Genomic DNA, 13,400 nt, shown 5'->3' with positions numbered 1-13,400 from the left:
CTTTCATTCTCCATCTCCAAAAAGATCCTTAATGCCACCAGAGGTGTATAGCCAAGACATACTCCAAATACACCAGACTAGAACTTTGTGCTATTTGCTTCAGTTGTGAAAGAAGATGAAAAGTCAAGCACAGTATGTGGAAAAGGAATGAAAATCAGCAAAAGCTAATTTCTTGCATGCGTGGGAAAAATAGTGAGAAAATGGAAAAGTACTTCAATGCGTACAGGGCATGCTAAATTGAATAAAAAGAATATACATGGGATACTATTTTAAAAAACATTGCAGAAAATCATCACAGCAGCACAAGTGAATTTGACTCATGACGCATATCTTAAAAAGTAAAAACTGCCCACTTTATTGTTTCCTAGAAGCATAGAAAACTCAATTTTATGACAAAGACAAATGTTCTGAGCTGGCCAGAAAAAAGCAACTTCATAACTTACTCTTACAAACAGACTGTCAGCAAATGAAGCTGGGTTGTCTACTTCAGTGAAAGCTGGTGGCCCTGTGCCCATAATCCTCCAGCGTATATAAAGTATACCGGCCCCTCCACACATCAGAAGAGTTATCCTGAAAAGCAGCCCCTTCCTTAACAGCCCGGCATTCTACAGGAAAGAAAGAAAGAAAACCACCTCATATAGAAACATTATTTGTTCTCTTACCCGACAGATTCACATCCTTTTCACCTCTATCTCAGAAAGAGAAAGCTATTCCTGTGCATTTTTGCTGTTACAGCTGATATTTTAGTTGGAAAGCATTTTTTGCAAACATTTTAATTGCCTTCTCAATCAGGAAACAAAACTTTCTAGTTCAAGAAGACTGTCTTCTACAAATCCTCTGTAATTCTATAGCTGATGTAATTTTACATGGCAATTTCTGAGAGGGAGTTTGAGCAGAATACAGCTTTTAGTATACAGCATATTAAATTAATTTATCTTTTCTTTCTAAAATGGAGGATGCTTACTTTGGCGACTTTGTTTTAAACAGCTGCTTCCAGCTGACTGCTTGTCATGGAAAGCTTTTGTCCACTTAGGCATCTTCAGAAGTAAAATTACAGTTATATACCAAGAAAACTGCACAGTTAGAAACTGAACTAAAATTTTCAAAAAGCATGATTAAAAAGCTAATGACAGAGAGGCACCCAAATCACTTACTTCAGGGTAAATTACCTAAGATCAGAAAAAGTATAAGATTGTGTTTGATCTACATTAACTCAGTTGATTTACATCACATATTTTATAATATACACTTCAGGGTGTAAAGAGCGCAACTCACATAAAACATAGAGAAGCGATGGTGTAGACAGTAAATTTGACAGACCTTTACATCTTTTTCTCCAGAAAGTATAACACATTTTCTCCAAGCACACATCATTTGCATAAATTGAAAAAAACCCCAACAAAACCAAACCAAACAACAAACCAGTGTACACTATAGAGATTCTTCAAGCTTCACCAGTGGAGATGGGAAACAGAACCACCAGTAAGTATAACAATACACCAGTCACAGCTTTAAGATGGCACAATAATTATTATTATTACCTTTTAGTGGAACATGCTCTTTAGCAAGGATCACCAGAGTTGTTTAGGAGATCTATATTAGCTATGTCTGAAGTTTAAAAAAAAAAAAAAAAAAGGAGGCTTCCTGAACAAAGACATCTAACAGTGCCCGGGCTGAAGATACTTATTTTCTAATAGGATGGGAAAGTTGAATTTAAAAACAATATTCAGATTGCTTTTTAGTATTTGTAATTGACAACAGAGTCATGGTAAAATATTTAGGTGAATCCCTGAGGATAAAGCAGTCTGTAAGTTTGATTTTACATAAGCTAGCCTTTGTGCTCAAATGGCTGCTTCCAATCTGGACATCTCAGTAAGCAAAGTCCCCACAATGAGGATTTAGGAATGGTTTTCCGATAAAATAGCTTTTGGAAGAAAATTGTGCTATGAAAAGAACCACATATAGTGAAAATTTATAACTGCTTTATGAGAGATTATTAACTACACAAAATCTCTTGTCCCAGGCTTCATTTCATTTAACAGTACATGCAGTTTCTTAAAGACCAGATTTCACAATTGCTACAAAATCTCTCGGTAGGCAGAATTTGAAAGTGGAAGAAGTGTTATTGTATCCTCTCTGATTTAGAGCTAACTGAAATCTGGCATGAAACTGAAACCTGTCTCAATCAGGAAGAAAAAAAAAAAGTTCTTACTTGCAGAGTTTTTAAGATCTGCCTTTCCACAAAGCAAAACAATCTTAGATACACTTCCTTGAAAAGAGCAGAACAGATTTTTGCAGGTAACATGAGCTAAAATTAATTACTTCTATCAAAAGAATAAGAGGGGAAAGGCACATCTGATGTTTTCTTCACTGAGACAGAACCATTTAAAAGTCACAAAACAGAAGAATCATGCTCTGAGCTCTTCATGCTTAAAGAATAATCCTTCAAAAAGGTTTGACTCTGACACATTCACCAGAATCATAGAATGGTTTGGGCTGGAAGGGATGCCATGGATATTTTTTGCTAGATCAGTTTGCTCAAAGCCCTGTCAAGTCTGGCCCAGAACAATTCCAGGGATGGAGTATCCAACAACTTCTCTGGGTAACCTGTTCCAGTGCCTCACCACCCTCATTGTAAAAAATTTATTACTGGTCAGACACTGGAACAGGCTTCCTAGAGAGATGGTCTCCCTGGAGCCTTCTCTTCTCCATTCCAGATTAATCTCCTAGATTAGTCAAGCACAATCTGCCCTTGGTCAAGCTGTGTTGGCTGTCTCTAGTCACATCCCTGTCATTCATATGTTTTGACATAACTTCCAGGAGGATCTGTTCCATGATCTTACCAGGCACTGATGTGAGGCTGACTGGCCACTTACTCCTGACATTCTACTTATTACCTTTTGTTTCCAGCACTTAATTCTGAACTGGCTCTGCTTTAGTTCCCTACAGCTCTAGATGCTTCCCTTGTCATATTCTAGTTGACATTAGTCTCCTTATACAGCAAAACTCCCCAGCATTCCTATTTGCTGCATGAAATACTCCTGTACTCCTCAACTTAGCCCTCCTTGGTCAAATCTATTATGTCAGTTCTAGAGAACCTACTTTCCCTGGTTTCCCCTGAAGCTCCTCATTTCACTCCTTGAAAAGGAATTTAAAACCCCCATAGGACCTGTGCCACTCAGAAACATTAGTGAGACTCCTCTGCAGTGAAACCACTGACTGAAGCAAAGTACAAGGAATATTCCTTTGCCTTGTTGAATGTTGGGTGAGAATCTTAGCTGTTCAACAGCAGCAATGTTCTAGTAGGCTGTAGGTCTATTTGACTGCTATCCATCATTCATCTCAGGCTGATTTTTTCTGTTATTTGTTTGCCAGTGCAGATACTAGGTGCCAGACTCTACTTGAGACAATACCAGATAAAGTGACATTAATGAAAGTCAGAAAAATCAATCCTTAGCAACTATCAGTGCCAACATAACTTTTTCTTTTAAACTCCAAAGCTGCTACCATTAACATAATATGTTTTTAATGTACTTTTCAAACATCTAACTATGTCATTAAGAATCTGAATAAATCTCTCTCTCTCTTGTTATTTGGACCAAACCATTCTAAGTGCCATTTCAGGTGTATAGTTACTGACCCTAGAGAACTTGTTACATCAAGCAGTCAGCTGTTCCATACGACATTTTTAACATATTGTTGAAAAAATTGTGGAAGGGATTTCACTATCCAATGCAATTCTAATAATACCCCACTACTACTCATGTTGCTGCAAAGATGTCATAGCACATGCCTTCCTAGGCTGACTAACAAACAATACCTTTTTTGGTTGGTTGGTTGGGTTGGGGTTTTTTTTCCCTAATTCTCAACAGCAACAAAACTGTCAGAAGCCGAATCTTTGTCTTTTAGGGCATGTCTGTCGGAAAGGCCAGAATGAACAAAATCTCTAAGAATGAACAAAACCTCCCAGACTCACCTCCAATGACTTGTCCTTATACACTAACTTTCGAATGAGCTCCAAAAGATTTATCTTGTTAATCACCAGTGCATCAAACACTGCATTCAAACCCTAAGCAACAAAGAGAAAAATAACAGCATAAGATGAAGCAGCTAACCACAAATATTTTCTTTTAAATACATCTTAAATTGCACTTCTACCATGACCTACTGTACATCTTAATTCTGATTCCAAACAAGCAGAGAGATACATTGGTAGTAATGATGGCAGAATGGAAATGGAGCTCAGATTAGTAGAATAACATTTTACTGTAATGGGAATTCTCTTGCTACATGGAATAACCCTTCAGGGAATACCATGTACCAGCAAGCTAGATAACAGATGCATGGTCACAACAGAATTCTGCTCTCCATCTTCTTCCCAAAATGCTCTGCAGTGTAAATGCTGCAGTCAAAAGGTAAGGCTTCTGTCAGTAACGTGGAATTTCTTTAAGCCTTCTACTTATTCTTTGTTTGATAGTATCTTTGGACTCTCAGGTTTCAGAAATACTGTTTTTAAAGGGTACAGACAAAGGCTCAGAAAGATTTAACTCAGGTATCAGGCTTGCTTTTCTTGCAATTATAACAATATACACAGTGTAAGCTGCTGGGAAAAAAAAAAGAAAAAAAGGAAGAGTTCCATATGACATCAGCCACTACACATAAAACTAGAACACATTCAGCACTTTGGAGGACTACACTTGTACATAACTACCTCCAAGCAGGCAAACAAAATGTATTGTATCAATGTATCCAGGGGTAATTCTGTTGAGGTTACCAGCAAAAATCAAGCTTCAGCATTTCCGCTTCAAAGTTTCAGCATATCACCCTGATAATTCTTGAGTATTTATCCTATATTCCAATAATTTCAGAAATTACCTTACTGTTCTAAAGACTAAGTGGAAAAAAGACAGTAAAACTAATTCCAGGTGAAGCAAAGAGCTGGTACACTGGGAGGCCACAAGGCCATCACTAACAGCCAAAGGGAAGGGACAGAAGATAGGTTAGAGTGTGGCTTGGTTCCATGTAGAACGGCCACTTGGCAGCTAAAAGGCTTTTGGCCCACTCACATGGAGATAGGAAGGCAAGAATTCTACTGAAAAATACATTCAGCCTCCAAGTAATCTTTTTAATGTGTGATTTACCCCTTAATCCCTCTGACCTGTGCCCCTTAGCACAACAATAAATATAATCATCCCAGCAATGCAACAGCAAACAAATAAAAAACCCAAATCCAATAATAGTTTGTGTCTGCTAGCTCATATAATTACTTCATGCTTCTAGAGTAAATAATTACACCATGTTTTAAGAGAATTTCTTACGTTTTCCTTACAGACACCTTCAAAAAATATATCAGTCTACAAACATCTATCCAAAAAAATGTCCCAAATCAAGAAGTTTTCTGGAATTTCTTTTCCCTTTTCTTCCAGCAAGGACAAGAGGGTCCTTGATGCAAAGAATTTTCTGATTCTGTTGCTTATCTATGTCAGCTAAAGCTGTAAATTTGATTTATTTATAAAGATATATAGCTATATAAAAGGTAAAAATCACAGATAAAGCATTTCAGGTCGCCAGTTTGGTCACCCATAAGAGAACTGTCTTCACTGAAGTTACAAAAAGCCAGACCACAATAAACACAAACAATAACTACATCTGTTTCCATAGACAGATCCTTAAATAAGGGACAAAAGGAAGAGATGCAGTACTGGAAGTGCATCAACAATGGTCCTAATTATAATTACACTGTTCACAAAAGCAAGGGGGAGGAGCTTTTAAAAATGCTCTCCTCTAGCCATATCTTTGTTCATAAGCTTTCAATGAGAAGTTTGTAGTCGTGCTATTTCGAGAATTACATTCAAAAACAAGGGCAACAAAAGCAAAACTAATGCTGTAAAACCCTTAAACTTTGCAAAAATATATGCAACCTGCTTACAAAAGTTATAGTGAAAAACTTCAACAGATTGGCAGGGATACAATCAAGACAGCTTTACCAGAATACTGCTTTTTGTCAACATTAACTAGTTTTCTGAACTAAACAAAAAGGTGCGCATGTCATTCATTAGCTGTGGATAAGATTAATTTCTGTAGACTTCACAACTACACCTGACAGATGTTGAGTCAAAATTCAGTTAATAAGAGAATTCTTACCAGTATTGTAATTCCTTGTTCTTTGCACAGCATGGCTATTGCACCTAGGATAACACTCATCAGCACCCAGAATACAGAAAACGTATATCCTTCCTTACCTGTCAAAATAAAGAATGCCATATCTTTAGGCATTTTGCACACTTGAAGGTAAATTAAAATTAGAATTTAAAAAATAAACAGCATTTAGTATCACAATCTTTTCCACCAGTCAAGATCTGGATACATAGACTTAAAAAACATAGGGCACCTCCTGCAATATGCTGGCATTTGTCCCTTTATTGCAGTCATTTTCTGTTCTTGGAGACATTAGAAATCTCCCTATTTGCTCGATGTTTTAGCCAGATTAATTAGAATGGCAGAAGCTTCACATAGTTTTCACAATTCATCATCTGCAAAGGTTAATTCCCAATGTTTAGAGACATTTATCATCCTTTGCTAGAGCTAAGGATGTCATTACTGGCCACTCTCTTCCAAGCTACCACGAGAACAAGAAATTCTTTATTATAGTTACCCATGAAGTGTCACACACAAACTGTTTTATCTGCAGTCTAGTCTACAAAGGCACAACGAGCTGCTTCTCCAGAGCTCCTGCATTTAGCAAGTACCACATGTCATTTTATTATCACTGCAATAGAATGCCATGGAGCTCAAATATGTCAGTATCTGAGCAGGAGCAGTTAGTCCTTGCATGCAGGAAGCAGTTTTACAGCAGGGTGAGGAACTCTGGGGTTAAGAGATCAGGAGCAACTACAGCTTCTACTCAAAGAAAAAGTCTTTAAAGACTGTACCATGTAGCTGATTTTGGGTACTACAAGCAGGCATATCTGAGATGAATCTAACAATAAACCCTACTGAAGCCAAGGTACTATCACACACAGAATACACGGGTACTTCACATAAAAACATATCAGTCACAACCTCTACTCCATAGGTGCAAGCAACAGAGGAAAGCACTCTGCTCATTCAGAGGCAGTTTCTTGATTCAAGTAACATGGGCTCTACAGGCATCACAAGAATCAATCTTTGACTTGGAATGTGAAAAAACGAAGTTGAACTTTGCATTCATTGACTGAACCCCTTTCCTACTTTCCTTGATCTCTAGAGCAGTTCTTATCTACTGCTAATGAGGGTTTGACCCTCTGTGCTTAAAGAGAATGGCAATAATGGCCTAGGGAAAGGGTAAATGGCAAGATTAAGATTAATTTCACCAGAAGTAAGCACCTACACCTAAGGTAGTACACTAGGCTTCCTTTATAACTGGCCATGAGAAGAGGATACCTTTAGGGATTAAATTACCTAATTAAATGCAGCAGAACACCCTTCAGAGAAGTAACCCTGTACTGATTATACAGGGAAACCAGTACACTACCTCAAATGTTGGGGTCAGATACAAACCATAACCACAAGTTTGAAAAGGCTCTGCTGACATTGGCCTCCTCTTTCATTTTGAACCAGGCTACTTCTTTTGTGTGGCAGAGAGCAGAAATTTTTCACAAAAATATGTGGAAGGACAGGTTCTGAGGTTACTTCTAACACTCCTTTCTTACCTAAGGCTTCTAAAGCTTCAACAGAGTGAATATTAAGATGTTTGAGATTCATCATTGCTATACTTAGAGGGCATTTGATCCTTCTCCCTCCACTCCAAATTATGTCTCCAGAGGTGAGGTAAGACTTAACATTAGAGGTGCAGATATTATAAAGATAAAAAGAAAGCTTTCTTTTAGGAAAGAAGTCATACACACCTGAATAATGCTAAAAACAAAGCAAGAAAATACAAAATACATAATGAATAAAGAGACATTGGAAGTAGAAAAATTAAAATGCAACGGGGAAACTCCAGCCCACATCAATTATACAGAAGAACAGCTGAGGGCTGTAACTCATGGAGGAAAGAGCTTCAATGTTTGTTCTATGAGTATTGCTAAGACAGAAAGAATTCTGTCTAAATACATCCCTTTGAGGAGCTCTTCAACTTTTCAGACTTTACAGTACAACAGACTCTTCAGCCAGTTCTTGAAAACCAATTTTGTTTTAATTTTTTTAATGTAGAAATAAACTAGCACAGAGAATGCAGGGATTGAAGGCAAAGTAATTGACTGTGTTCACAAAATGACCATCAATCATCCTTAGTAAGTGTAAAAAGGAAAACAGTGAAGACAGCCAATGGACTTTACTGCATTTATGGAAGGAGACTTTCTTCCATTGAGAGATTTCTTCTTCTCAGAATCGAATTCTAGTGGAAAGGGGTCAGGACAAATAAGCACTTCTCAGAGAAGCAGTATTCAGTACACAAATACAAATTATCTTAACACAGAAGATAGTGGGAAGTATATATAGAGTAAGAGAGCAGCTATCAATTCAAAAATGCTTTGATGATTCAAAATATAAGAGTAATAAAGGGAACTAGGTCAAATCATCAAGGACAAGTGTAATAGCAGCACATTCATATAAAAAAACAAACACAGAAAGGTCACATCACAAAATGAGAAAAGGTAGTGTATGTAAAGAACAAACCCCCACAATTCCATAGATATATTAGCAAGAAGAGTAGTGAGGAAGGAGTTATTCCAATACTCATTGGGAAATAAAATGGACAATGCCAAGAATATGGACGTGTTCTGTGCCTTTTTCCTTCATCTTTTCCCAAAAAGGCCAGTTGCAATCAGGTGGCAAGTACAGCATCAGCAGAAAGGGAGCAAGAACAAAAGCGAAAATAGTGAACTACAAGACACAGAACTGACAGAGAAGTTAAACTGATTTAAATTATGATTGGTTACACTCATACAGGTCCTGTACAGGTCTTGTACAACCCAGATGAACCTCAACTGTTACCTCTGCGAAATCATGAAAAATACATGAGCCTCTGGGAGCTTGAAATAAAATAAAGCAATGCCTACATGTCGGCTTTTGAAAAGGAACAAAATATGAAAGGACAGACTACAGATACAAAGCTAAGGTGACTGGTCAAAATTACAAAAAATCTGCTACACTTAGACAGAATATTTTCTAGGTGACACTCTAAAACATAAAAGAATATGATTAATTGTTTGCCAAATATTTTAATCATTTATATAGAACTAAGTATAACTTTTGACTTGGACAGAAAAAAAACCTCTTCCTGAAAAAAGGAAATCTGTAAACATTCTATACCTTGACTTCTCAAAGGCATGAGAACGGAAAGAGTGTGAAATATGTCACAAACTATATGGGCTGCATGAAGTTGTTATAGAATGGGTACAAATAACAGCTGGAAACCTACATTAAGATACTAGCTTGCTGTGAAAAAAAGTAAAGATAACATTTTGTACTGGATTCTTCCTTTGTCTTTATTCTGTTTGGATGGTGGAATAAGAAATATGCTTATTAAGGCCAGGAAGCATACAAAGGAGAAGTCAGAATTCCACTGACAAACTGGAAAAACCACAGAATCATATAATACCTTGGTTTGGAAGGTCATCTAATTCCAAACCTGCTGCCATGGGCAGGGACACCTTCCACTAGACCAGCTTGCTCAGAGCCCCATCCAACCTGGCATAGAGAAATTGTCCAGCCAAATAAAAGAAAATTGAAGCCATTCAATAGGCACACGCTCAAAGTTGAGAAGAAACAAGTTTGTCTTCTTGTGAACACCCCAAGTCTCACATGCAAGAAATGTCTCAGCTTGCCCAGCAAAGCCAAGTTTAAGCACGGACCCTCAGAGATGATAAAAACATCCAGCAAAAGAGAAATAGTGAAGGACGTAAAAAATGAGCATCAAAGACCTGGACTTTAATATGGCCTTTGACACAGTCTCCCATAAGATCCTCATAGAGAAGCTGATGCTGAACAGGCTGGATGGGCAGAGAGTGAGGTGGGCTGAAAACTATCTGAATGGCTTGTCCAGAGGATGGTGATCAGTGGCACAAAGTCTACTTGAAGGCCAGGGTACTCAGGGGTCCAGTCCTATTCAACCTCTTCATCAATGACTTGGACAATGGTCCAGAGGGCACCCTCAGCTCATTTGTTGATGGCACCAAGCAGGGAGGAGAGGCCAATACACCAGAAGGTTGTGCTCTCCAGAAGGACCTTGTCAGGCTGGAGAAATGGTCTGGCAGGAACCTCGTATGGTTTAATGAGGGCAACTGCAAAATCCTGCAGTAAAGCCTCCTGGACAATTGGCTCTAGGCTACCCTGTGTGGGCAGGTCGGCTCAGGTGACCTCAAGGCCCCTTCACCTTCAACCATTCTGTGATTCTGTAAACAAGATCTCCTCCTGAAAAGCATAATCTCTGTTCCTTTGTTTTCTTTTGCAGCCTCAAAAAATCAACAGTTATACAGAGAATTGTAGTATTATCAAAATTCATCAGTGACTAAACTTCAGTGAGAGAAAGAATTTTAATTAAGAAACATTTATTTTGTGCTTGTTCCTGAGTCAATAAGCACAACATCCCTCCATCCCCACCACCCCCCCCCTCAACTGCAGAAATCTCAGTAAACTAGGCGGGCAAAATAGATACAAAGGACAGTCATTCAGCAATGCCTTCAATTTGATTTTTTTTTAACAGTGATTTGAAAATGTAAAGCACTGCATAAGTGCTTATTATGAGATATACACATGCCAACAGAAGCAATCAGTCTAACAAAGCATATTCCCCTAATATGGCGCTGCTTCCCACCAGTAAAATCTTGTGTCAGAAAACGAAACCAATCTTTCATTGGCACCTGTGCCTGGTTGAAGCTGGTACACCATATTGTGAGTGGGCATTTTGCCATTCTAACAGATGGACAAAATTGTAAGCATGCCAAAGAAATAGAGTACTTGCTTATTTTTTTTTTAAGCCGGAAAAATGTAGTGTTTCTACGCAAACCCAAAAAGCGTTGCTCAGATGGTCCCTCTTTAGGGGTACATGAAGTCTGAAAGTTGAGAGAATTCAAGAAAAACCTATGTAAACCATAAAAAAGCCATGACAGCTCCTCCATTTAGGCTGCTAGACTTGAGTATAAGCATTTCTAGAGCAAGGATGCATACACAAAGTGTTTTATAGTGTAGAATTGACTGATCCTAAATTTATGAGCAACACATTGACAGTGCACTTAAACACTAATCCTGTTTCAAGAGACCTTATTTTCTGGTGTCCTAAATCCACAGGTCAATGAAAACAAACTCCTTAGAAGTGAAGGATATGAAGAAAATGCTACATTTAAACTACTAAGCTTAGTTTTATTGTAAAGCCAAACTAACAAAATCCAAAGCAATTACTACCAATTCAGACACTTAGGCATTCAGCATTTCATTCTTCAAACCCAGCTGAGCAACTTAGAGTCAGCCAGGTGACAGCTTGGAGCAGTTTAAGGAGTCACCATCTTTAAGTGAAACACAGCAACTGATTCTGTGAAAGCACCTTCTCCTCTAAAGGTTGATGCAAAGTAAGTTATGCTGAGCTCCTGCAAGAAGCTTTACTTTTTAACTGAAATAGATCACAAACACTCACATATTCCATTAATGTGCCTTGTCTGTGGGGATAGTGTCTTCCAACTAAACTGCTACAAGTATTCTTCTAACCAAGTTCTAAGATTTCCCTGCTTGTGAATTGCTAAGCAAAGGGGGAAGAATTACCTAGTCTTAAAAGATCACATAAGAATCCACTGTTAGAATTAAATTAAGCCCAAAATCTCCTTGTGTGTCTCCAAATGTACATACTACTGCATCTCAGCTCAGTGTTTCCCTTAATAATGAAATTACAGTAGAGAATGCCATTCCTAAACATATCCAGCCATCTCAAACTCATTACCTAGAGGCCGCAATGAAGGAAGCATCTATCCCCTGAATTACAGCATCTTGGAGAAGTGAAAGTTAGCGTTAATTCTACCACAAAAAAGGCCATAGTGTTTCCTCAGACAACTAAAATCATAAAATTATTAGGTTTTTCACTTACAACTATTCCCTCCCAATGTGTTCAAATATGAATGGTAGGGCACACAGTTGAAGAACCAGGGCCCACATGTTTAACAATAGTAACTACCTCTTGACCAATTGCAAAATAGCTAACAAATTCCCCATATCTTAACAATGATCTCTTTCACACAGGAGACTTAAATACTTCCAGTCTGTAGGAAAACTTCCATAATACAAACCTCCACTATTCACAAAACTCTTCACTCCTTTGCATGCTTTATTAAATTAGCAATGAACTAGTAGATGATTAACAGACAGCTACACAAAACATAACAAAACAGAAACACACAACCAGAACAAAGTAATTTTTAGATGTCATAGCATATGAGCAAAGAGTTGATCCCCTATTTAATATCCAGACCAATATTATTCACATGGATCAAGTCACGAACTCCTCATTTTATGTTACTCAGAGATCGCCAGTGCAGATGGCAAATACATGCAACTGGATCACTGTCAAAACTGAAGACAAAGGAAGGCAAAAATGAATACTACAGCAGTTTTAAAATGCCTTATGAATTCCCAGAGAAGCTGCATTAAAATTCAACAAAGTTAATAACCCACAATTCCCTTCAGAACATACCTAAACAGTTGTCAGCTCTTGCTGTCTCCAAAGCCTATGCAGTGGATTTGTCCCCACAGTTGTGTTTAAAACAGCAGGACAGAATGAGAACAACAGATTAGTTTCTTGCAATTATAAATGTTATCCTTTCAAAGATGCTAACTATGAAAACGGTATACTGGGAAAAAGTAACAGAATTGTAGAACTTCAGTAAGACATAACTATAGCCCACATAGTGTGTTAAATGCTTATACTTCAAAAAAAAAAAGCCAACAAAACCTACAGATTCTGGCTAAAAGAAACTGTCTACCCAAAAATCCACTGAAACCACAAATAAATCAGGCAAACAAGCTGCAGTATATCTTGAGCTTTATAAAAACGATTATTTTCCTTTGGAAGTTTTCCAGCCTGACACTGATATTTTTCTGGTCTCCTGACTGTTTTCACTATTACATATACTTTCCCCATAGAACTTCCAAATCCTCCTCAAACATTTCATGAGTTGCTACTCCCACGCAAAAAAAAAAAATTATAAATCTTTACATTCATTTTCTCAAGTGAAAAAAAAGCACTAACCACTCTCTCTCACACATAATTTTTAACGCCTTTTCTTTAAAGAATGACAATTTATTAATTTTTTCTAAACCAGTGAAACATAAACGTTTTTTTGAATTCAGCCATACACAAATTTCACATTGCCTTGCTGCAAGAATAGTCAGGTTCTTTACTAAAGGCTTAGGTAATCTGTCTGATAATAGCA

The 13,400-nt window shown here is 37.6% G+C and overlaps 1 protein-coding gene across 5 annotated transcripts in view; it reads right to left on the bottom strand.

Annotated features, from left to right (window-relative positions):
- TMTC4 (transmembrane O-mannosyltransferase targeting cadherins 4) overlaps nucleotides 1–13,400 on the bottom strand; it is a 56,589-nt gene that overhangs the window by 26,141 nt on the left and 17,048 nt on the right. For 4 of the 5 annotated variants that reach the window (XM_042042901.1, XM_042042891.1, XM_042042881.1 and 1 more), the window contains 3 exons: nucleotides 6,145–6,242; nucleotides 3,977–4,069; nucleotides 444–605 (listed from right to left, as the gene is read on the bottom strand). In XM_042042901.1, coding sequence (XP_041898835.1) covers nucleotides 444–605; nucleotides 3,977–4,069; nucleotides 6,145–6,242 — 353 coding nt within the window. Of the gene's footprint in view, nucleotides 1–443; nucleotides 606–3,976; nucleotides 4,070–6,144; nucleotides 6,243–12,661; nucleotides 12,696–13,400 lie in introns of all 5 variants that reach the window. The other variant, XM_042042916.1, reaches the window with a different exon arrangement.

The sequence above is a fragment of the Corvus kubaryi genome, unplaced genomic scaffold (assembly GCF_017639235.1).
Source record: "Corvus kubaryi isolate FWS band 111438036 unplaced genomic scaffold, C.kubaryi_AGA036_p1.0 133, whole genome shotgun sequence".
NCBI lineage: Eukaryota > Metazoa > Chordata > Aves > Passeriformes > Corvidae > Corvus > Corvus kubaryi.
Note: the sequence above shows the minus strand (reverse complement) of the source record. Positions and strands in the feature narration are given on the sequence as shown.